At 45.5% G+C, this 26,607-nt stretch overlaps 1 protein-coding gene across 1 annotated transcript; it reads right to left on the reverse strand.

Moving 5' to 3' along the window:
- On the reverse strand, window positions 1-26,607 carry LOC149338827 (uncharacterized). Its single transcript, XM_089550811.1, has 6 exons — window positions 26,292-26,607; window positions 17,260-17,345; window positions 7,003-7,023; window positions 5,028-5,211; window positions 3,183-3,476; window positions 1-92 (listed from the first exon to the last, which is right to left on the reverse strand). Exons 1-6 carry the CDS (start codon window positions 26,605-26,607, stop codon window positions 1-3), a joined length of 993 nt encoding a protein of 330 aa, XP_089406937.1.

Genomic DNA, 26,607 nt, shown 5'->3' on the forward strand with positions numbered 1-26,607 from the left:
TCATGGAGGAATTTGACGCCAGGACCCATCGGCACTCTGCCGAATCCTCCGCTCAGGCATGTCACCGGCACCCAGACCACAGAGGTCCATAGCTAAAAAGTAACAGGACCTGTTTCTTAGATTACAGTGGAGGTTCAAGACTTCGCCTATAAGTGCACCGGCCTAATACTCGAAACGTCGCATCTTCTGTATTGGTGCGAGGCACATTATCTTTGCAACGCAACCGTGTCTCAACAATAACACTACGGTGTCCATGATTTTTCTATTTACGGAATATATAATTGCTGATTGTTAGCAGTTTTATTTGGTGAAAAAAAGTTGTGGACGTCGCAATTCCCAAGACAGCTTGAAGAATTTCTTCCGTCTCGTCAGTAGGAATGGCAAAAATATCATCCCCTTTACCATCCACTCTAGGGCTGTATCATCTTGATTTGCTGCTTTATTATTTCTCCGCACTTTTTACGTATCTCAAAGTTGCACTAGCATACAGCACGAAGTTTCATGGCAAGACTTCCTGCCATTTTTCAGGTCAAATATCGTTCTTATGGAGTTACATTTTTTGCTTCACACTCACCATGAAGCACACTTGGTAATGTTATTCCAACTTTTAAAGCTCTACAAAGAGTAGCAAAGATTGTGTTTCACCGGATTCCAAATAAGGTAATAACAAAAGGTTCCTCAATTATTAGACAGTTTTCTTAAGTTATACTAACTTCGAATTCTTGAGCGCACATTACGAATCTCAAGTATGGTTCAATATTCCACTACCAACGATTTAAATTTGTATGAACACAGTTTCCCAGGCGCTTCTGATAGATGTTTCCATCCAAAATAACTACGGTCTGCTTGTTACCATATTCAGTGATTACCATACGGCTTTCAATAGAGTCCGGCATAAAAACACTGTTCGCAAGATGGTAGAGACATTTAGTGAAACACAGTGAATAAAAAGAAAACCATTCGCTCTTCAGGTCATACTTCACTTCTAAACATGCCCACTCGTCTTCCAGAAAAGTGTCATTCGCATTTCCACCGCGTTTAGCATCAAGTCTACTTTTCTATTAATTTTTCTTAGCCAAAACCTACCAAAGAGCTAATTACACAGCACATTTGCGAGGTCATTCGTGTACGCTGTCGAGTTCAGGCTTTAATGCGACATCACTAATTTTCATGATCAATACGCGCTGACAAGGTTGTCTGTGTTTTGTGAGAGTGAGAGCATTCAGACTCATCTGGCAGCTGTTAAGAAATATAAGATTCTGCAAGTAGGTAACCCGGAAGAATTTTCACGCTGAAGCTCATGGCTTCGAATAAGTGAATGGTGGAGATGCGTACACGGTAGCACAGGGCGAGGTCTCATCGTGACGCAGCCTTTCGCTATCAAGGGCGAAGCATTGGTAAAATCCTGAATAAATTTTGCCAGGTAGATGCTTTTAACCATGTTCCGGCCGCTCGTTTGTTCACTCTCCCCCCCCTCCCCCCGTCTTCCTCCCTAGAGGCCTGATGTGTCAGCGAAGAATAAAGGATAATGAGGGTCGGAGCACAGAATTACCGTCAGAGTACGACGAATATGAGCCCATCGAAGTTTAGCTGGTCTTTGATGAAGCCTTCTAATCACCGTTCCCAATGCAAATCGGAAAGCGCGCCACTTGGTTGCTAATTTCTGTTTTTTATTGGAAATTCTGTATGGCCATTGTACGCGACAGGGCGAGATTTGAGAGCAAATTCGTAACTCTTGACATGAAGCACTTTCAATGATGCACTTGAGAGCAAATGAAGGTACTATAAATATGAACCCAAAACTTAACTTCGTCACGCACATCAGTAACTGTGTATACAAAGCTACTTTGGCTAGAAGTAAAAAGGCCTGAATAGGCATATTTCTTAGATACAAAAAAGACAAATAGAAAAATTCATAACGAAGTACCCGCCCTGATTCTCAGAGAAAGGTATTAATGGCAGAGCGGACATTCGTGATACTGTTGCAAACGTGAAATTGCGCAGAAAACAGCAGCCTGAATATCGCCTCTGAAGTTGCTTTCTTCAAGCATTTTCATTGTTTTTCTTTTCTTCTTATCCTTTAAAGTCCGCTTTCCAATTTTCGATTATCAACTCATCACTCAGTATCTTTTGTACAAGTAGATGTTGTGTACTTGTTACACTAATAAAACACAGGCTAACAATTATTTCATGGTTCAAAACAGAAGGAACTTTTTATCACAAGTTTACATTTAGCAATTCCATATCTAGAGATGATCTCCAAGCCAAACTTATCATGTAGAGAAATGCGGTTCTACAGCAGGCGCAGAATATTGCCCATAAAGACGCCGTTCTAGTTTATATTTTTCCTCTATTTTTCCTGTTTTCCTCTATGGCCTCAACTCTACAAGTGGAGTAATTCTTTAAACAAATAGACTTATTGCCGTCCTTCTTCACGCAGTAACTCGCCCGTGTATCTATTACACAGAAAGATCGTGTCTTCTGCTGCCGCAAAATGCTAAAGCTATATTTTACACATGGTGCCAAAGTTTTAAGATTACGTCTGTACACCATGCATACTTAATGAAGGCGCTGTTGAAGCGGCCCCACCCTTCAGCCTCTAAAACCTATTCTTTTATCACGAGGCTAAACTGAAACTTGTTTATTCTCAACATCGTATTGGCATCTTCCTTCTGCATGCAGGACGATCAATGTTGGACACTACATCGTTTACTACCTGAATATGGGGACACCTATACACGAGAAAAAGTAAACTTTCTTGCGTCTTTGTTTCTTTCGCAGAAACTTCTGTAATTAATTCACAGTAAACCTGCACTTTCATCAGATGCCTAAAAGCGCAGGTTTTGTGTTTGAAACACTGAAATCAGAAGCAGTAGAAGAGACATTTGAATTGCTTTTAAAACAACGCCAACCGACCAACGCCACGGCTGTTTTTAGAACTATTAACGCAGGAGTTTTCAAGGACCCATGAGTGGAGTGAATAGCTTATCTTCAATACTGTGTAGCTCATACGTAAGAGGGAGCTCACTTCTTTAGTTACTTTAAAAGATGGTTGTGATACGCTCACTAATAGAACCGTCCTGTGAGAAAGAGAGCCACAGCTGGGATGCGGTTGTTGCTTGCTTCAGACGGTGCCACCCATTAAAGTGGCAGTATTCTGAGGCACACGAAAATAAACTCACGATTACTCCACGTAGTAACGAATGTTGTAGCTTCCAGTCCCAGCACTGGGGTAGCGTCTGCATCCTTGCATTGTGCGGCCACTGTAATTTCTACAGTGGTATCAGGTGTCAGGCCATCCACTGCCAGGTTGCCATGCTTCGTGTAAGCAACGAAACACGAGGCCCCTTTCTTTTGACAGTACTCCACACGAAAGCCGTCGAAGAGGCGTCCGTCGTGTTGAGGGAACTCCCATGCCAGTTTCAGTGAAGTTGATCCCGTGGCTTCGGCTGTAGTAATTAACGGAGCCGGGACAGCTGTCAAAAATAAAATGTTTAAGTGAATAAAGGAGACAGCGGGCAACGAATTTGTAAGTGGTGCTAACAATGTGCTCACAGCGCAAACATTTCTGGACTGCTTCAAGCTATAAAAAGAATGTAAATGTGTACTTTACTTCAGCGCCTAAACATTAATCATTTGCATTGTAAGAAAGAGAGTGGGGGTTTGATGCCCCAGCGGCTAGCGCCGACGAAGGAGAGAAATAAAAAAAAAGACGAAGCTGACAAAGCTCGGGTGCGCGTTTGCGAACGCTGGCCTGCTGAGCAGCACCGCTCGAACTGGCCGTCCACGCTAATTGTGCGAGCCGCCTCATTACACTTGGTGGAGGTGCTGGCTAGGTTGGGCCGGGGTGTCGGACGTCGTGGTAGAGCCTGGTAGCCTGGGCATCGTGGCGTAGCTCCAGGGGAAGAGCAGGCAGCACCTCCATTACCCCCGTTACAAGCTTGCCACGGCCTCTGACGTAGCCGGTTTCATACTTCAGAACATCATTCTTCGCTCAGCGATCGGGGTCCCGTCTTCTTGTCCGGAGTTATGGAAGCCCTCCTTCGGGAGTGTCATATCGTTCACCGCACGACGTCTTCGTACCATCCGCAGACGAACGGCATGACCGAGCGCTTTAACCGGACCCTCGGCGATATGATGGCCAAGTACATTTCTGCCGATCACTCAGACTGGGACCGAGTTCTCCCTTTCGTTACCTACGCTTAAAATTCTGCAACGCAAGCCACTACTGGTTTTTCCCCGTATTTTCTTCTCTATGGCCGCGAGCCTTCCTCCATCATGGACACCATACTCCCTTACTGCCCCGATCCGTCCGAATTTACAACCGTCCCTCAAGCCGCTGCGCATGCCGAAGAATGGCGTCAACTCGCCCGTTCCTTTACTTCTCACGACCAGCACCGTCAGAAAAGTGCCCGCGCCGCTTCCCCCGGTCTGCCGCCGTTTTCAGCTCATCAATCCTTGGTTTGGCTTTGGGTGCCCTCCTCCAGCTCGGGGCAGTCTACAAAACTGCTGAGCAAATACGAAGGCCCATATCGCGTTGTTCAGCAGACATCCTCAGTTAACTATCGGTCGAGCCCATCACGCCTTCGTCTGATCATCGCCGCCGCGGCCGTGAAATTGTGCACCTAGACCGCCTGAAGCCCTACTACGATCCAGCTATCGTCTCGTGCCCTTAGGCCGCCAGGATGGCACCTTTTCACCCCGGGGGTATTGTAAGAAAGAGAGTTGGGGTTTGATGCCCCAGCGCCTAGCGCCGATGAAGGAGAGAAAGAAGGAAGACGAAGCTGACGAAGCTCGGGTGCGCGTTTGCGAACGCTGGCCTGCTGAGCAGCACCGCTTCAACAAAGACTGGCCGTCCACGCTGATTGTGCGAGTCGCCTCATTACAGCGTGCGTAAAGATCCACTATACACGGATATTGAGGTCGTTTTCTGCCCCTTAACATAACAACCTCACATGCCATATATTTTGCTAGCTGTACTTGCCCCAATGAAATACCGATGTGTATTGCTAGCTGGACGTGCTTACTTTCTGGTGGTGTGCTGAAGGCTGTGTTCCCAGCATCACTGCAGACTCTTTCGGAACAACCTCTGATGTTTACCACATAGTATTTCCAAGGCTGCAAAGTGCTTATGAGAATGCTGTGCAAGGAAGTCACCTCGTCTTTCGCTTCAATGAGCTGAGTGCTATGGAACTGCACGTTGTCTATGTCCTGAAAAAAAAAAAGCATACGGCTCAATCTTTTCTTAATAATTTTTTTTTTCAAAGAAGCAATCATCACAGCTCAAAATGTTTAGCACAGTTTACGACTACTGGTCATTGCGCTGATGTGGGATATCTGCTGATGTGATCAATTCACTGTACTAATTTCCTACGGCTTTTTTTTGATCAACCGATAATTCACACATGTTGCAGTTTTTCCTCCGAAAGCACAGAAGGGCAGGCAGGAGGCCTTTTTACCATGCCGACTTGGCTGGCGTGGAAAGTTAAGGAAGTTCAGAAGTGGGCTAAATTGCAAAATTTTGATCCCGCCAAGTAATAGTGAGGAATCGATGGCACTTGTTCAAGAAAGTTCAATGACACAACCATCGATGACAACCCCGTCGTCAAAGAACCGTAACCCGCTTAATTGTAGCACGGTTTTTAATTTGATAGCTGTTTTCGTTGCTATCGGAAAAGCAGAAATAAAGTTTTCAGTGTGCTGATGTTGACGTGCCTTCAATAACATGTGTTCTTGCAAGCAAGCCGTATCCATATAATATCATTTCTGCTTTCCCAGTAGCTACTGAAAACTTTCCTGCGCCTTGTTTTTAGGTGCGTGAGATTTCTGAATTAATATTGTCCCCATTCTTGGCCTCTATCTCAGAAAACGCCGCTGTTTTTTGACACAGCGTATACCTCTTTCCGTCTATGGGTATGGTCAGCTTTGGTGAGGCTTTGACATCGACATTTTCCAAATTTTCTGACTCTAAACCGTGCCTGGCACTTCGGTTCCAGTTAGCTACTTTATTTCAGGGGATAGCTTCAACCAAATGAACGCTTCGTTTTGTAATTTCCTTCGTTATTCTGGTCCAGAGCACGCCAACTGAATCCAACAACTTTTCCGGGGTTGCCTTTTTTTCTTGCAACAGAAGATGAACTCAACTTCTAAAAAAAATTGTCACATGGGCGTTATTCATGATGGTAAGCACATCTCACCTCGATACCACAGAGGCCAAAAAAATCTGCAATACTGTTTACCAGCTTCACAGATTACTCGATCGAAACCACAAGAAGGCGTTGGTAACTAGAGAGCAATAAAGCCTCATCGCTTTAGTAACGACTTTATGACTGAAACACCGGTACTTCAACTGCGCCTGTTCGTAGACACAAGCAAATTTTGTCAGCAGCAAAAAGCTGTGCGGACGTCGTTCTAAGTTTATTCTCTTTTTTTTTTTGAGTGCCCCGAGCAGTTCATTTAACACCCAGAAGTTGCTTGAGTCCTCTAAACGATGTGTTTTCAAAAAGTTTTAACGCACACTATCAAACATAAAATATTTCCCCTTCCAGTCTTCGCGACCTCATCCGAACATTCGCTGAAAACTGCTGCGAACTTCAAGCCCGATTTCGATATGATGTATCCTGAAAACTTTCCAACTTCAAAGCCACGAGGAAATTAACTTCTTGCACCAAGCTTCTGAGCAGGGTTCGAACCACCTCCGTGGCAAACAGGACAGGCCTTTTCTTCGAGGACGCGGACTGTTTGTCTACAAGAGCACCCTATCATACTCATCACTGTTTTCATTTCTCAATAGCTTGTGCGTAGCATCATTGATCTGCTCGTTCGTCTGCTGGTACACACACTCCTTGATCATACATTACGTAATACGATTTAACAAATAATATATGATCCATAGCCTGCCTCTCTACATCAAGTTATTTTAACTGCAGTTCTTGAACCTCTGCGAACCATCATTTTGAGCAGCCTTATAGCGATGTGGAAAATGCAGCTTGACGTACTTACGTTGTCTAGGTAGACAGTCACCTGAAAAAACAAGAAACAAGAAAGCGAATATAAGTTTTTTTTATCTTGATCAAAAACGACTTTGCTGTTATGATCAGTGCGCAGAGTAGAATTTGTTAGTAGGAGAGCAGGGACGCCTCAATTCGGTATATTGCGCTAAAGTACAGCCTTTGTCGTAACGTTAGAACACAGTGGCTTTGTCTCTGAGCAGTGTAGTGGTCCTACTCATGTAATCGTGGCACTCCTACCCATCGGTAGAGCAGGAGCAGGAATATTCTTGCACTCAGGCGATTTCGAACGCTCTTAATGCATTATGAATCGCACTGTGTGGCTCGGAATCAAACCTGCTGGGATCCTAACTTTCGGCAGAGGGTGCACTTCAAGCATTACGCGGGTAGGAAGCCAAGTGCAACGTAATTTAAATGATCGACTTTGGTAATAAAATTTTTGATGGAGTGTGGATACGAAGTTTTTGGGCGTCCGCAATTTTTTGCTTGAAGTAAGCCTGAGTGCCTAGTGATCATAAAAATTAGCTTAAAAAACATCAGTGCTAATAATGACAAACAATTTTGTGCCGTCGGTTAGGTGTTGGAGGGTTCAAGCGCTTCATTGCACCTTGAAATCACAGTCGAACGGATGTCTTGGACAACTACGATACAGATGGCATTCCAGGCAAGCATACGTTTTTCTGAGAACAACCACTGGGTATGTGGAAGTCGCAGTTATTAGGGTGCCTTTGGACGTCACTGGGTGTGGGTGGAAATACTTTCATTTTGGGTGGAAAAAACAGCGCGAAAGGGACGGAAGACAAAGATGAAGGAAACCACACGGACACGGACACGGAACGTATACCAACTCGCCCAACTTTCCATTCTACTACGGTGGAAATACTATACGGCTTTACGGACAACATATATGAATATAAAAATTGAGCCTGTGAGCATAGAACGCGCCATTCGCCTTGGGAGCTATTTACTGTCCAAAATCGTCGAATTATTTTCAAGTTTATTTGAAATAAACACAAAGAGACTGCACTTTTGAACGGGCGAACGTTTAAGGAAAATGACTTCAGCGCCAGGGAAGACTTTTCTGTCAAAAGTACGAATGCGAGAAATAACCTAGTCGAGTTTGCTAAAGCAGTCCGACAAATTTCCATTCATGTACAAGACATTCCATATTGGTCCCAGGCGCTGCGTGCTCCAAGAAACCTCGGAAAGAGCAAAATAGGTAACAATCATCTCTCTACAATCAAAATAGCAACCATCTGGTCATGAGGTTTGAAAAAAAAACCGAATCAACAATGCTCTTTATCTACTCTCTCGTTCTTCACAATACCGGGTGTTTTTTTTTAGAAGGTACAAAATTAAAAAAAAAAGTTCAATTGGCTTAGATTTATTTTAGCACTGGGGCTATACTGGAGGCTACGGCAGGCGCCAGGCAAGAGTAAAACTGCTTTAATTAGTGCGATGATTAACTAAATATGTTAATAAACTTTTCTAATTTTTATTTTAGGGGTTATGTTGTATTCGCAGAATTAGAGATCGTCCTCTAAACAGTCCAACCGAGCAAAAATAACTTCAATTAAAAATTTTTCCCGCACGTTACGAGGCGCGAAAAAGTCACCCTGGTAGGCATCTTCACACCGTAACTCAGCGGCGATGAGCGCCTCTGACGTAGTTCGCTCCGCCCTGCGCTTTGCGTCACATGACTGATATTCCCTGGAGCCCGGACGGGCGGCCTGCGCTATCGCTGCTTGTTTCGCTTCGCTCCGCGGCCTCATGGAATGCCGCGTCGGAACAAAAACGCACTGACACAAAGCGCAGGGCGGAGCGAGCTACGTCACAGGCGCTCACAGACGCCCTGTTACAGTATGAAGCTGCCTACCAGGGTGACTTTTTCTCGCTTCGTAAGGAGCGCAAAAAATTTTTTCAAGAAAATTTTTTTCTTGGCTGGACTGTTTGGAAGACGATTTCCAATTCTGCTATACAACATATCCCCTAAGATAAAAATTATAAAAGTTAATTAACTTATTTAGTTAATCAGCGAACTAATTAAGTAGTTTGCCTCTTACCTGGCGTTAAAAAGGTTAAAAGGTTAAAATAAATCTAAAGGAATTTACCTCTCCTTAAAAATTTTGGACCTTCTAAAAAAAACACCCGGTATACACTAACATTCACACTTTCTTGCTAAGCGCTAATTTTTTTTGTCATCTTACTTTCTCATCCAGCAGCAACCTGCTGATATTAACGGGCCGAACAAAGACATCGATAACGAGGTACTGGCTGATCTGCGGAGCTTCTAGCTTTTCCGTAAATACTAAGACGCGCTATGAGGGGGTGTACTTTTTGCGGTAAGCCAAGATTTATCATGTTCCGTAATATATGATTCCTTTGATCTCAATATTTTATGACTCAAAAGCCAAGCTCCACAAAACAAATGCTTGGTGTTTGTTACAGGCCACCACATAACAGCCGTGACTTTTCCCGCCAGGTTAATAATTTCCTAAGCCAACTAATTGCAAAGCACCTTAATTCACATATCTTCCACTTTCGAGATTTTTATTTTCAGCATATTATTTGGCATATTCAGGCAGCACGAAAAGCTAAAAATGAAGAAGCAAGGGAATTCCTAGATTTCTGCCCCAATCTGAGGCAACCTGAGGCTGAATGCGCAACCATTTTGATATCGCCTTCTCATCTGTCTTTACAAATGAAGCAGGAAGATCAATTTCTACAACCACCTTTAAAGTTAGATCTTGATAAGCCAGAAATCGCATTTTTGCCATCCGCTATTTTGTCTCTAGTTGGAACCATTAAATTTGCACTTCATCCGGCATTGAAACTACTTGACGATACTGAAGAGGAAATAACGATACTGAAGGGGAGCTGATGCAAGTCATTTTCTTTTTTCTTTTTTTTTTCGCATCAGCTCCACTTCAGTATCGTTATCCAAGAATGAATTCAACTATCTAGATGCTAACTTGTGCCACGCGCACCCACGTGCCTGTATAATGTGATGGTGTCGGCTGCTTATAAGGTGTGATTACGAATCCTGTATAAATGTGGTTTTCTTGTAGTAAACCTTAGTTGAAGTTCCGCGTCTTGTCCTGTGCTTTCCGCTCTTCGTCCGTCGTCGTATTGCGCGGTTGCAATATGCACTCCGTTGTCAACCACCAACTAGCCCGCCTTCACTGGTTACATGGAAAAGAAATCGCTAATGTTAAGCCCTTTTTATCACCCGTAAATATCGGAATAGCTCTTCTTAATGCTAGCATGTTTGCTTCGAAGAATTGCTGTGGAGGGGGAGCTCCCTCAGATAGACATTTTGTCCGCCAAGCCCTTCGGTGTCTCAAGCCTCTCAAAGGGGGGCCGGAGTCTCACAGTCAGTCCCGTGATTTTACGTGGACAATTGACTTATAGTTGCGAGTGTCACAGCATTCAAAGGACCTTTTTTGAGACACTTCTGACAACCCGTGTGACGACCCCGCATACTATGCGTGTCCACACGAGAAGGGGAGGCAAAACGTAACCGTTAGACTCAGTTGGAAGAAAACGGATGTATTCAAGAATTACATATTTTCGAGTACATGATGCGGAGGGTGTGGCGCCCTAGCTTACATGCCACTGCGTTTGCGCAGGGGTCTTCGTCAAGCGGCACGCAGTGAATTTCGAGTTGTCCTTGTTCGTTCGCTGAGGCTCAGCTTCGGGCCGATGGCTTGGGCGCTTGGGGGCGCCGGAGGACCCCTCGCCAGCGGTGTGGTCTCGGGCCTTTCTTCGTTTTTTCCCTTCCATTCGGGCGATCCTCCTTTCCAGCCTGGAGCATCTCCCTCGTCCTCCCCTGAGCGTAGAGCCTGCAGCATTCCCCACATTCCGCGGACATCCGATTGGTTTGTGTCTTTTCCCCTTCTGCCACACACTGTTTCAGGGTGTGCTTGACCAGTTGAATGCTTGTCGGCGTGCGAATAAAAACGGTCAGGCTTTCGGCATTCAGGCCCCTAATGAGCATTGGCTTCCAGCACATTACGATTCCCGGTGCCATACGGTTTCTTGGTCAAGCACCTCCTCGGTCCCATACAAGGAAGATGCCACCGGAGATAACGGCCCTCTAGAACGCGCAGTACACTTTACACAGATGATCTCCCACCGCACACATGAGTTGCCGTACCTTCGTTACCTCAGCTGAACTGCCTGATAAGGCATGCGTATAAGGCGGCTCTCGGCCTCCCCAGAAACACGTCTACCGCCATCTTGGGGTCCACACGTCTTTGGGTCCACGTCTTGGGGTTCACGTCTTGGGGTTCATAGCACTCTCGAAGAGCAAATTGAGGCACAAATTACATCGCAGGAGCAGCGGCTCAGGCAGACAGATATATTTTGAGAAGCTTAGGCCTACAGGGAAAGGACACTTCAGGCCAGGTAATTTTACTGACAGAGATGAGGACGCATTGGGGTCAAACCTATCCCCCAGAACATGTAAGCAGGCCGCCACGAAAACCGGCAAAAAGCAACAGGGGTACGATAGTGCCGTGCATTTTGCTGCCGCACATTAGAAAATTACAGGCAAAGACGCATTCGTTGTGAGTGTGGTGAGCATCTCCCGCAGGGTAGCAGCTACGGTGGTAACGGATAGAGTGGAAGACACCGAAGAGGCTGCAATAGCACTAGGGAAACTTCAGGAAGGCACCAGCACAATTCTCAGTGATTCCAGAATGATCCTTCGCAACTTCATGAGGGGACGTATCTCCGCCATAGCATATAAAATTCTTCGCACGGTGCCAAACTGCAGGGAGGAAGTGGATCTGGTGTGGGTTTCAGCGCATGCAGGTGTTCAAGGGATCGTGGACACTCAGCAGTGTGCTCGAAGGTTTATCAGCCGAGCCGGTGAGGGTGTCTTGGACCTTGATATCAAAAGCGGTGAGACGCTCATTACATATCAGGCCACACCCAATTAGTACAGGAATCTTAGAGCGAACCAGCCTACACCGCACGTTTCGCACAGCCACGAACAGGCTACCACGTAGAAGCGGCTGCAAACGCGGTCGCAGCCAATCCCGTGGACGTATTCGAATACCTTTCCCGATTTGGTAAATCCTATTGCCAGCTGTGCTGCGAGCCTGCCACCTTCGACCACATAATCTGAGACTGCATGGAGGATCCGCTTCCGGCAGATCTAGTCACATCTCCCACGCTTGAAAAATGGGAAGCTGCTCTCGCCAGCCCGGACCCGGATGTTTAGTCCAGGGCCACGGCAAGAGCGGGGGAGGTGCCGACAGACTAACACTGCCGGCCACCTGGAGTGGCTGAAGAACCCGAGAACATCACCAACCTCTTACTGGTAATAAAGTTCTCTCTCTCTCTGCCTCAGGCATAGTAGGGTCGGCCCCACTGAAGAGTAGTGTCATGTCCTCTGTAAAGATGGCGACGCTTTCGTTGGAGTGCTGTTGCCTGGAGCGACGGACAGTTGCAGGGCTTTCCTTTAGCTCGTTGGAGCTCAATGTGGCGGGCAACTCGCTGCGGAAAGCTGCCTAGCTGGAGAAGGGAGCCTCATGGTTCTCAAACCTGGTCTTCACCGACTTGAAGCGCGAAATACACTTTCATCAGCTTCCGCTCGTCGTCCCATTATGCAGCCACGTTGTCAAAGCTGGCCAACTGATCCTCCACATGCTCGATCCTCTCGCATTGGAAGGATGGAGGTGACCCAGTTGCGAGAATTACGAACGCCGGGACGTTGGTGGAGTACCAACCCGTCTAGCTGTCCATGGTAGACGACATGGGCCGCACCGGGTTGCAGGCCTCGCAGGTGCAGGCTTGCTTTGTGGACGGGTGTAGAGTCCGAGCGCCGGAGAGCAGCGTCAAGCATATCGTAGTTGTCAGCGTACGTGGGTGCTCCCAGCCCCTCCACCAAATGTCATTGACAAAGGTAGCAAGAAGCTGGACAGCACAGCGGTTTACTGGGCGAGGATCACCGAACAGCCGTGCTCATTCGAGACGAAAAGGACGCTCGGCCACGCGTTAAGATACAAGGTTCGGCCACATGGCGGCTGCTGCAGTGTGTTAGCAGTGTGGCAGTATGTTCTAATATATACATGTTCGCCGAAGACTGCGTTGTTTATCGCTAAGTTTCCTAACGTCTTCGCCCAAGTTCTGTTCAAGACATTTAACGCTATCAGAAATTGTGGGCCACTCATTAATAAAACAGAACCCTCATAAACGTAAGCGCCTGTCCTTCCGTCGCCGCTGTAACCCGCTTAATTTCGCTCACGTAGTCGCTAAGGTCCCTGTGCAGTCAGTTCCATCATATAAATACCTATACATCACCCTCTGTAAGGACTTGTCCTAGAGTATGCACGTAACTGACATCATTTTCGCAGCTTATAAAACGCTTCAATTTTTATGATTTTCATTACTGTGAAGCCCCACAATATGTAAAATAATTAGCTTAAGAATTCATTTTCGGATCAGAATTAGAATATGCATCACCCGTTTGGATCCCGCATCATGCCTATCTTTTAAAACTGCTTGAATCGATTAAAAACAGAACGGCGAGATTCACCCATTCCTCATGTTCTTACGGTATCAGCGTGTCAGCTTTGAAAGCATAATCCATCTTATTACCAATCTTAGTTCGTTGCCGTATTGCCGGCCTTTGCTTATCTCATAACACCTAGTTGCCCATCCTACCTTGTCCCGCCAGTCCGCATATCTCACGGCACTAGTCATCCTTTTAAAAATTGAGGGGGCACTTTGTTTATTTATTTATTTATCTAGGGCATACTGCAGGCCCAGTGAAGGGCCCTGGCAGGAGGGGCACATTAAACACAATACAAAAAGCACAAAACAAAGTACAAGGCAAGTCAAAAACATGAAGTCGAGAGTGTGACGGAATCCCTTCTGGCCAGGGGGATACATTTCAAAACAAAGAGACGCCGACCAGTAAAATGAAAAAATTGTATTTGACGTTTCGGCGCCCAGAACAGGGGCCTTGTTCACAATGGAATCACACCAAGAGGGTTCGTCTTTAAAAGCTATTGTAATCGCCGTAAGAATCGCGCGTAATTCGGGTTAAGATTGCCCTCGTTACGATTAAGCGTGTGAGCCGTCATCTGTATCACCAGGGATTCGAGATGAAGCCGTGATGTTGTCAGTTTCTCTTTTTCGATGATTCTTGCCGTGTCCCAATCTATTTTGTGATTTTTCGTCACCGCGTGCTCTGCCAAGGCGTTATTGCGGGTATCTTCTTTCTGCACATTACGAGCATGTTTCTGTAAGCGCTTCTTGTAACTCTTCCGCCCAAAAAACGTGCGGCTATTCCTTATGTCCCGAAAACAAGCGAGTGCCTCGCCCGTGTATTACGAGAGTATGACGTGCAAGTTGCCCATGTTCCTGCCAAGAAAATGCGACAACAACTGATGAACGTCAAATACCAGTTGCCAAAAGAGAAGTTCTCAGGAGTTGTCTACGCCATCCCTTGCGCAGATTGCAACGCTGTTTACATCGGCGAAAACTGGAAGTTACAAGAAGCGCTTACAGCAACATGCTCGTGATGTGCAGAAAGAAGATACCCGCAATAACGCCTTGGCAGAGCACGCGGTGACGAAAAATCACAAAATAGATTGGGACAAGGCAAGAATCATCGAAAAAGAGAAACTGACAACATCACGGCTTCATCTCGAGTCCCTGGTGATACAGACGACGGCTCACACGCTTAATCGTAACGAGGGCAATCTTAACCCGATTTACGCGCGATCCTTACGGCGATTACTATAGCTTTTAAAGACGAACCATCTTGGTGTGATTCCATTGTGAACAAGGCCCCCGTTATGCGCGCTGAAACGTCAAATACAATTTTTTCATTTTACTGGTCGGCGTCTCTTTGTTTTGAAAAGTCAAAAACATCAATGAACGGCCTGTTCAATGGCATCAATGTCAACTGTTGATGATGATGGTAACTGATTCCACTCGGTAATGGTGCGGGGAAAAAAAGAAAATTTTCAATAAGTTAGTTCTGGCAAAGTAAGGTTTTAACGATTCAGTGTGCCTGTTTCTTGTTGACCTGGACGTTATCGGTTGGAGATACAAATCGGGAGCCATTGACAGTTTGTTATTTTTCAATAGAACGAGAAATCTTAACCTTAGTATTCTACGCCGAGTTTCAATGGACTGTATATTATGTTGAAGCAACAGAGCAGATGGTGAGTCAGTGGTGCGATAATTAGAAAATATAAACCGAACTGCTTTGCGCTGAATTCTTTCAAGGGCATTAATGTTAGTCTTTGTGTGAGGATCCCAAACAGTGCATGCATACTCAAGTTTTGGTCTAATCATGGTGTAACATGCCATTTGCTTAACGTTAGGGGGAGCTTGTTTTAACTTGTGCCTAAGAAAACAGAGATTGCGAAACGAAGAAGAGCATACAGTTTCAATATGTTTATTCCAACTAAGATTATTCGTAAGGGTTACTCCTAGGTACTTGTATTCTTTGACTTCTGAAAGGTGCCGAGTTGGAAGATTATATGTAAAAGAATGACTGTTTCTTTTATTAGTGATCCGCATAAATACTGTCTTGTCAGCGTTTAGTTCCATTCCCCATTTAACGCACCATTCACTAACATTCTGTAGGTTATGATTAAGTAAAATCTGGTCGCCTTGAACTTTAACTTCATTAAACAAAACACAATCGTCGGCAAACAACCTAATTTGAACAGGATGAGAGATGATGTCGGTAATGTCATTAATATAGATAAGAAACAGTAATGGCCCAAGGACACTGCCTTGCGGGACACCTGAAGTGACTGGAAGTTTGTTCACCTAAAGGGCGGTGAGGCGAAAGCCTTAAGCGCGATGTTGCTGCTTGTGTCACTGATGTGTTGTTAAGATGTTGAACTTCGCCTGTAAGAGTGAAACGCGACAGCGTCTTGCAACGCTGCCACACAGTCCATAAAACGCCATCGCCCGTTCGGTTCTACACGTTGCTCGTCGGTAAATTGGTTTTTGAGGAAATGAAATGTATGTCTCGCATATCTCGGTGGACACCTGTATCTCGCTGTAACGGGAAGGGAGGGAGATGGGAGTGAACGAAGACACCGCATTCACTAGACGCGCCTTTGTTCATTCCAAACCATCGAGCTGGCATGGCGTAGGGGTTAGGATGCTCGTCTCGCACTCCGGAGAACGGGGTTGGATTCCCGAACTCGACGAACTTCCTACCCGGTTTTATTTATTTACCTGCCCTGACTAGAAAGGTTAATTAGGCTAATTGGCTAATTAAGCAATGAACTAAACTCATTCCCACTTTGAGCATCTCTTTAATCCATCCAAACGATCCTTTTAATTGATTTCATGGTTACTAGCCAAAGTACAATTGGCCCCGTTTGAAATTCGCGCACTGTGACGTCACGACCGTTTCGACCAATTGAAAAAGCGTGACATTTCTGTCGACAACCCCTGCTTACAACGATGAGGCATTAAAGGCTTCCCCTTAAAATTTCCTTACTTTTGCCGCTTCATTTTTTCCCCGGGCTGCTCCAGACAGGAATGGCCTGCCCGACAATATCGCAGCCAACACGTGGTCATCAAACTTCACCGAAAAAGTCACCATTCATATTTCGTTGTCCTAAATACTTCCACGCCATGCTATTTGTATCCATCTCTGCGGTAGTACCCCTCACCGTGTCTTTAAGGTATTAAAAGAGGATTAAATGAAATGAAAAATTGTATTATGTTCTAATCAACTCCAGTGACCGAAACTTGCTAGAATGCATTACTTGACTCCCACGAAACAAGTAATATTGTTTGTTTGCGTTGCAAATTCTCTGCCTGTACCCCCTCTAAGGCGTAACATCAAATGGCGCAAGAATGTATCCAGCATTCTTCTGCGGTCAAAAAGTTGAGTCTTCCAGCTACAGGCGAAGTTTCCTCGATGTCAAAGAAAATGAAGTGCCACTGTAGTGAAAAGAATTCACGTCTTTGGCACAAAGCATGCCACTCGGCTTTTCATGAGCATTCAAAGCTGATAGCGTACATTCTACTGTTTGAGTCTGCGCGGAGACATCCAGCAGTGCCCGGCCGCCTGAAAATATCCTTGGAGCTCTTGAAGACTTCCTATGTCATTGCGTTGTTTCTATAATACGAGGCGCTGCATGCAATGCTTCAGCTCATTTCTAGGCAATTCTTCTAATGAACAAATAAAACGAGTCCCATTCAAAGCAGGAAATAGACGTAAAAAGGAAGCAGCATTTTGCTCAGGCGCTTAACTTACATTGAAGTGGTCCACCTTCTCCGAGGGCCGCCAAGAGACGAGTGCTCTGAAGCAGTCAACAGCGTAGGCCGATACCTTGTAAGGATCTGGAATGTGTGCAACGAAAGTAGCTAGAAATATAGGCAACAGTGCGCTCTGGCGAAGCAAGACCTAAATTTATCAGAGGTAAGTGGTTCCTACTGACATCAGTTTTTTTATGAGAGACGTCGCACTTAACTCCGCGAAAAGCGCTCACGCAAGCCCATGCCTTTCTTCCGAATCAATGTATGCCCTTGTCCAATGGCGGTGGCTAAGACTGAAAAGTAGGTGCTGTTCAGAAATTGAAGCGGACGGAGTAAAACCTAAGCAGGAATATATATCTTAGTTGGGGCTAGCCTGCTGACGCGATCATATTACAGATCCTAGAAAGCTCTAAGACAGGCATGACTTTTAAGGCCTTAGGCTATCAGGTGTTTAAAGTTATTTACTACTTCAAGTATGTCGTTATTCTCAACAATCTTTTGCCGTATATTAAATGAAACTCAAGGAGCTTTGGAAGACATTTAAGTCCCTTGCGCCGGCTGTCTGGGACTGCGCCAACTCGGTGCGTCGTGTCAGAATCAAGTGAAAACGAACTTTCCAAAGCGTTGTCTAAACCCATTTGCGCCCAGCGCATTTTAACAGTACAGTTAATCTTTTATAATATCAAAGAAAAAGATTGAGTTCTTCTTTTCAATTAGGTCATGCTCTTTTCGCCAGGGGACCGGCCGACGCCCCTTAAAGGGATACTGAGGCGGTTTTCGAATCAGCTAACCTTCTAGGGTTTTGAAGTAGTGTCATTGCTGATCACGTCTGTGAAATTATTTTTTCGATTATGGCTAAAACAGTGGCGCAATCACCAATTAAAAACGCGATGTTTAAATTTCCCGCGCCCCGCGCGAGCGCAGGAGAGGGGAACAGCGGAGAGGGAAATCTCGTCCATGTCGGCCAGCGTGACGTCATCTTGAGGAGCCGGAGATGCTTCAGCGCACCCGAGCGCGCTTTCAGCGCGCGTTGTTTCTCGTGCTGCATGCGTTGTTCCTCGTACTGCGTGCGTTGCGACGTACAAAACGTGTAAGCCGACCTTGACAATCAGATTCAACAGGTTCTACTCTGCGTTCGTGTCCACGAACAACTACGGCCGCGACTGTGTCGTCTTCCACTGTTTTCCGCAAGACCACAAGCTCGCAGCGCAACCGCTCGCTGCTGTGACGAAGAATTCAAGCCGACTAAAGGAAGCTTACCCTGCTCGAAACACTTTCGTAAGAGCGGCTACAGGCAGAGCTTGTCCTATAGTGTGATCTCTGGAGATTTCTGTCGAAAAGGCGCGGCTGAACCATGACACAGTTCCATCGATTTCCTCGCGCATAAGAGGCGTGTCACCATTCCGAAGAAGCGTCTCTTTTAAAAGTAGAAACATGCTCACTTAGCCCCTGAAGAAACCTTATAGAGGCTTAAGCATGTGTCGCTCTCCTCAGCTTAGGTGCGGCCAGACCACCTGAGACGTGCTCAGCAAGGCTCGGTTAGTGATTTTATACTCGGTTCGACGTGTCCAAGCAAGCAAGCAAGCAGAGCAAAGCACAATAAAGCAAAGCAAGCAAGCATCGAAGCTCTGCATATGCGGCATCTCGTTTAATCCTAGCTAAGCAATTAATATTAAAGCGTTCGACGTTGATTTCGGATGTAAATTTATGAGAGAAATGAATGCCAACCGAGTTTTTGCACAAGAACACCGCAACCTTACTCGGTTTCTTCATCAAGTTGTGCAGCGGGCGAGTTGCAGCTAGCTTGGCTTTTAAACACACATATAGTTGGCAACTACTTCACTGAACCTAAACTGCAAATCTAGGAAGGGCGAACGTTTCCGAGGCAGCGATTAATATTTTCTGGCATCTGCTGAACGCGCCAGGAGTGAAGCGTATTTGTGCCCGTATTTGGCTTGGTTTCCAGCGCACCATGATTGCGTCACGATCTTGTGGTCACATGCCTCGCAGTGCTTGGCCACTGCGCTTCGCTAATTTTGACACCAACTTTGTGCTCCTTCTTCGTTCACTTGAAATACTTTCTTGCCCCAACCTGCAACGCCGGGTACTGAGAACAGGATTTACACAGTGCTTTGGGCCTTTTCTTTAGGATGACGCTCTTCTGGGCGAGCCAGGAGGCGTGCGGTGGTGGTAATTGACTTGAGTATTGTTCGCACCCCTTCCTTTCCGAGAATACGAGCCGATGTTGTGCTGGCACCTTTTACGCATGGTCTATATCGCGTCTTTGACGCTGGCGTATGCTTGTGCTAGGCTTGTGCTTGCGTATTTTTTGGTTTCAGGCGATACGTGGAATGAGCAAACTGTAGTATCCTTTTCTTCGGTGGTCAGTAAAAAAAAAAATAGTCGCCGTATTCGCTTTTACAACGACACGGAAAGCTGCGATCTGCCCTCAACGCAGCGCCGGATCCGCATCGGCAGCTTCTCCAGTCCTCAAAGTGACGTCACGACCTCTCTTGACCAATCACGGGCGGCGGCGCGCCGCGCGGCGTGCTCCGCGGCACAGGCCGCATATTTCGGCTAAAAAAGGCAATTCGCGCTTGTTTTTGCCTTATTTGGATGCGATATTCCAGTATACAGCATGAAAAACTATAGGATGCCTCTGCCAGCCCGATTTTCACAAAAAGTGCTTCAGTCTCCCTTTAACTAAGAAGGCACGTTTCCTCTTCTCAGTATGCCATCTTTCCACGGTGAAACTTCAGCATGTTTGTTTCCCACAAACTGCAACAATAGTCGCTGGCTTATAATTTTTTCGCGGCCACGTTTATATACATATTATGCTAATTTTTAAGTATAGAGCAGCAAAAAAGATAAAAGTAAACAATGGATGCCTTGAATGTGCCGCATCCTGGGCTTTTTGCGCGATCATGAATTTTATGCTGCTGTACTCTCTATACTACGCTGGGCTTTCATGTGTGCATAATGGCGCATACTTATTCCAAGTCATAGATCCTATGATTCCTTGTAATTATTTGAAACAAAAAACCACTTCGTCTGCTCAATGAGGCCTCAGAGACTGCTGTACTCGTCGCTAGCTCTCCTGAATATGATGATGGTGATTACAGTTGGCCATAACCAAGTTTTGCTTATAAGAACTGGATGCTCTGCAGGGCAGACGGTTACTGTTATGCATTTGACACCTACGATCCAGCATGCTAAACCGCGCGATCATCAACACACCGCCCCGTTTGGCCCACGTAGGCTTTTCCGCAGGTCAGTGGTATCTCGTATGCCACATTAATGACAGCGCGTTAATGACCGCGCGGCTGAGCATGCAAGACAGCTAAAAAATCTAGGAGGCACACATCTTTCACAGCACTGCGCTGAATGCTTCGTGTGTAATCGTGCGGCAGAACATGGGGGGGGGGGGGGATTAAAGATGCAGGCAATGCAAGAAGTGCGAATCACGATTTCAGGAGGTAAAGATTCTGGGCAGGAGTGGAGATATGAAGGCACGGGAGGTTTTGGAAGCATTCCACACAAAAAAAGAGGGGATTACATTGTGTAAGTGATACTATGGTCCGCCTTTTCAAGTCTGAGATATCATATCTTGAACGTTTTTTTTTATGCCTAGTTGTTCTGGTTTTGCGCATGCATTCAATTTTCTATATATTTGCTGGCTTTGCAGTAAATAAAATAAGACGAAATGCGCACTTGTTCTGGGTCAGTGTTTCTTGTGCACATCTTGCTGTAGCGCTATTGCAATTTCAGTCTTAATTAATGCACCATCTGCCCCAAATTGACGTTCTTTTAGACTATCTTATTACTTACACTGAATTTCCTTGGGTGGTATTTTCAAACCAAACAATGTCGCGTGCTCTAGAGCAGCTGCCGCCAGGTGTTTTACAGAACGGTAAAACATTCTCTATCGCACTCAAAACGTTATTTCAAGGACTTTCGACCCTTCGCACTGGTACTTTTATACCTCTTTCTTTTATCAAGCCAGCCGAACCATGCAGAGGTTCGCTTTCTGCCACCTCCGCTGTGCCTGTCAGGACGCGTTCAGTCTTTACTGTTTTAAGCTTATACTGGCTAATTGCGAGATATGTAACAAAAGGCAGCCGAACAATGCCTCAACTCTGAGAATTTAAGCAAGGCAGCAGTCATCATCAAAAGTCAATCGACGCTTTCGAATCATAGCAGCGCTCTGAAGGCTGTTCACAGCTGTTAATATCAGCTACGATTGTGAGGACCCAACACTGTTGTCCAGTGATTTAACAAGCGTCATTCGTTCTTACAAGTACGTTTGATAGTTCCGTAAATCTTTCAGGGTTCTCACACGAAACAAAAGAATGCCGCACGCGACAATGTGGAAAGACCCGAAGGCTTGCACATATGGCTAGTGGCGTGCCCTTCAAATATTCCGTTCACAAACCGTCAGCGACAGCTCAGTATTAAGAGGTGACTGGAATTATATGCTGTTTCCTCCGTGTGGGGTTTGCTCCTAAAGAGGCGGTTTTATCCTAAAGACGCTGGTTTGATCCCGGTCGCCGCGGTCGCATTTTGGTGGCTACTAAATACTAGAGGCCCATACAGTGGGCGATTTAAGAGCAAGTAAAAGAATTTCAGGTGGTGAAAGTTATCCGGAGGCCTCCAACACGGCGTCCGCCACAGCGTGATTCACTTTGGGAGGTTGAACTCTGTAAAACGAAATCAAAACAAAATTTTCGGGATATTTTGATGAGCCCTGGTTCGAAATCTAGCCATTTAATTTAGTGTTTTGATGCGCACTTTTTCTTCAGACCCCCCCTTGTTGGAGAACTGGCTACTCCGTCGGGCTACAGGCGTTCGGGTCCTGGAATCCAATCGCGGTGGCCGCATGTTGTTCAGATGGGAGTACAGACACAGCTCTGAAGTAAAATTTTGGGGCGCATAAAAATCTTCACTGGGAGACTTCCAAACCAAGGCATATGACCGAACTGAGGAGTTTTATGTAATGTTGTGGAGCACTCCGTTCATCACTAAGAGTTTTACAGTCAGCTGCGCTTTTCATGAGCCACAATACTCAACGCCATGCCTTCAACTATTTTTAAACCAACTAACCCGCTCCCTTTCAAATATTTTTATGGTTATAGTAAGTTCTTGCAAAGAGCGCTGAAATGCCATTGCTTCATTTTGAAGCATTACTCAAGACACCACAACATGTATTAACGGCCCACTTTTTCCGTAAACTGAGTTTGATACCGATGTGTCTGAATTCGCGGCGCGTAAGCTACTAAAGCTATCACGCGCCTCACTAAAGCGAGTCTTATAGCAAATTCATCGCTTAGAAGCCTCTTTTTTTCCGACTACTAAAGTGCTAGCATTTTCAAGCAAGTATTATCTCATAAGTTCATTGTTTTGTGTTGAAAAGCGGGTGTTTCTGTATTCCTCCGGCTAGCAGTGCCCCGCCAGTAGTCGTTGACACGGCCTTGTCTACTTGTCTAAGATGCATTGTATTGTAGCCTTCCCCGCGATCAGTAACCCGGGGTAATATTTTGAACGAATTCACCTCCGGATGCGTGAGTTGGCGATCGGTTTTTGTAAGTCTTCACGTTGGAATTGACAGCTTAAGAAGCACATACGGGGTGTTTTACCTAACTTGAACCAAAGATTTAAAAAAAAAAAGTGGTGCATCCTAGCTCCCTGAAACAAACGATATATTGCGTGCCGTCATGTGGCGCCCCCAGACTATTTTAAAAATTTGGCTCAATTAGTTAATTAGCAAAAAGTGAATTATGGAACATTTTATAATTCACTTTAGGGTCCTGTGTGTTTCATTAAGTTGTAGAGGGGTTACGAAACAACCGATCCAGTTTTTTTTTGTAGGACCGTATCTGCTACATTGCCTTTTTTTTTCCAGCATTTAACGAAATGCCGAGAAATGCGAGTAAAATATGTGATTGCGCTTTTGCGCTACCATATTGTAGTGGTACCAAGCACATTCTGAATGAACGAAGCTTTCCCGCTCACCGTCTCGAAGTGTGCGGCCAACCCCGCTCTGAAGAGACTCTTGAAGCTGCGTCAGAACATTCTTCCCTAACATGGAAAGCGTGTGGCGCGATCTGGTATAAGTGATAAGGAGTCCACCAACACCCTATTCAGATGGTGTTTTTATTGAGACATCGCGCCGACAAAACAAAAACAAAAGAAGGAAAAGAAATGAAGTTGCGTATTTCATGGTAGCCTCAGTTTTTTTTTTTTCGAACCATGTGACGGGCGCTCAGTTGGGCACGTTTCGTTCGTTCAAAACGAATTTAAAAGCGCTAGAATACGGTAGTGCATGAGCGCAGTCACATAGTTTCTTTTCATATTTCGCGGGCATTCTTGAAATGCCTGAAAAATAGAGCCACGTAGCAGGCACATGGTCAATCACACTTCGAGGGAACAAGGCTTCGCGTGGCCACGTACCTGCGGAGTGCCATTGCTTCTAACCCGTTCATGAATCAATACAGACCTCGACGTGCTGCTTCGTGTCATCTGCGCCTTTGCAAGAGTTTGTTATCGGCTTGGTGGAAATGGTGCTCCGCGTCAGCACAACCACGCGGAGCCGTGCTCCCTCTAAGCGCGATTGACATTGCACTATCAGCAACGAATGGAAAGCGAACAAGAAAACTGAAGTGGCAACACAAAAACGCCAAGGTATTAGCTCCTGTATTGGAAATACAAGCGCGGTTGAATAACACTTCTAAAAAGGAATCTTCGTGTTTTCGAAATAGAAATAGCAGGAGCTAATATTCAGCTTACCCTGGCTAAGAGATGCTTATTATGCAGACCGTGGTTCAGTTGGTTTGTTCGCGTTTCAATTCTTGCTGATAGTACGTTGATATAAAATCTGGATCGGTTCTTTTTTAATCCCCTGTACACCGTAACGAAACGCACGTGACCCTCCAACGAATATTTGAAATTTTGCATAAATGAGCTTGCTTAATTAAATAATTAATATGAATTTAAGAAATACTTTCAGGAGCGCCACATGTCAGTGAACAATATGTCTTTGGTTTCACCCCACTCCTGAACGCCACTTTTTTTAATCCTTAGTTCAATTTACTTGAAATACACTGTATAAGGTCGAAGGCGAAGCTATCAAATGTGTAAAAAGCAGAAAGATTATTACGCAAAATATGAACAAATTTAACCCAAAACACAACCTCAAGACATTGTGTACATGAGTTACATCTTGACAGACATATTTAGAAAAAGACTGCTGGTAGAGATTGTGGCTAGACGCTTCTATTTTAATCCTCTGCAGCTTCCTATTGTAAACGTCTTTCCCAAAGGCAATGCGATAACTGTTGCCTTACATGTTTCAGGAAAATAGTTTGTTCCATGCATACTGTGAAGCAAAAATTAAGGCACATGCAAATGCAAAGTTCCATGTTTTTCGCTGTTTTTCGCTTAGTCAACGACCCGTAGCGCTAACGCACATTTTCGCTGGTTAATTTCATTCATCAGGCTACCTGATAACCAGGGGACTTTGTGTTCTAGTTTGAAGAGCTTTGAAGTTCAACTTTCCTTGCGCTAAATGTTGGCAAAGCTCACGTGAAAAAGAACCAACTTTCAAATACAAGGTATCAAATATGAGGCGCGAATAGTGGGCTCATTACGAAATGAGCGCAGGCAACTTTACTAAGTTATGAAAGATGTGAAAAAGAGCCGATAGCAATGCAAGAAAGAAAAGACAAAGATTAAAGCTCACTGACACAACTACATCACAACATATCAAGGGTGTCCGCTTGGCGTTGAAATAATCCGTCTCCCTACCAAGCACATATTCGAGGTTACACAAGTTAGTGTTTACTAAGTGCACCGAAGCCGTGTGCGCCTACAGCAGAGCAATCCCGTTTTGCTTAGCACTATAGACGGGCTACTGAGCCCTCGCGTTCTCTTAATCATTGGATTTTAGTAGGCTCCGATACATCCCCGTTTCGTATGACAGGCTCTCAAAGGTCCGCCGTTTTTTCAAAAGCGTCGAGCACCCGCGCTTTCTACCATCTCCATTTACCTGACGTGCGCAACAGCGAGCATTTATTGGTGCATACATTTAGTTGCTAATTCAAGCAGAGACTCATTTGTTCCAAGTAGCTCTCGTGGCCCGCACTAGTTTACGCATTCACTAACTTTCACACTGGTTGTACATTGCGTGATTAGCTTATAGTTCTGGTTTCCTGTTTGTTCACATACTCGGAGGTGCCCTGCAGCTTGGCTAGAGCCGAAAAGAGAACTTAAACACCGCGCTTGTTGAGATTTTATTGACACACGGCGATGATTCATGATTGCAGAAATCACAGCAGCCTGGCGGTAATACCCCTACGTTAATTTACTTTCCATCGATCCTTTGGCATCGGCATGTTCTTAGTTTCCATAGTGCCTGGTGTGTTATGTCATTTTGAATGTATTGCTTTAGCCCGCGTGGTTCGCAGAACAATTAGTGGAAAAAACTTTAAACACAGCAGTTACGCTGCCCGTGCGCGTCTTCATACGGCCAGGCAAGCATATATTAGGACGATGCGGTTGCTTTAATCAAACTTAAACATGGGCATGGGGCGCTGCTCCTAGCGAACTCAGGAGGCTTACACCTCAAATTTTCTCATGGTTGTTTAGTTGAACTTGCCTTCGCAGAAGAAATTGCGGATTGTTTATTTCGAATTTTTCAATAGTACTTTTCAGCTCTCTTCTAGAAATTTATGACTTAACGAGATTTATAACTAGCTTGAGAACAAATTTCGACTCGCTGCAAACACCCGGAAGAAAGGTGCTTTTTCTGGAACGGCTTGTCTGTCTGCTTTTTTGGGACACTAATTTCAGTAGATACCTAAATACTTAGTGAGGCGAAATACTCGTTAACTCTTAGCAGGAGGGCAGCAGGCTCCAAAAGCAAAGGACTCGCTCAAGTTTTTTTTCTGTGTTGGTTAAGACCTAAGCTAAATTACAAGCATGGACGGAGAGAGCTCCAACGCTCGTGGCTCACATCTCACAAAAGCAGAGTCTCACCAAGTGGCACGCTGACACCGAAATCCAATTCGGGGCTCCTCAGGGTGCGGCCCGAACCGTCAGCACCGACTGCGCTCACAGAGATGCGGTAGTCCATGCCTCCCCGCAGCGGTAAGGTGACGTTCACTGCGATCTCTTCCACAAGCTGTTCAGAAGTCAGTGCAACGTCCAGCTCACCTCGCGGCCCGTCGCGCTCGCTGGATGCCACCCAGCGCACATGAAACCCGACTGGGTCACTGTTCCATGCCCACGGCCTGAAGATGTTGAGAACCACGTTGCCCTGCTGCGTCGAGAGCACCGACTCCAGGCTGGGCAT

The sequence above is a fragment of the Amblyomma mixtum genome, chromosome 6 (assembly GCF_055824585.1).
Source record: "Amblyomma mixtum isolate Tamu chromosome 6, ASM5582458v1, whole genome shotgun sequence".
Classification (NCBI taxonomy): domain Eukaryota; kingdom Metazoa; phylum Arthropoda; class Arachnida; order Ixodida; family Ixodidae; genus Amblyomma; species Amblyomma mixtum.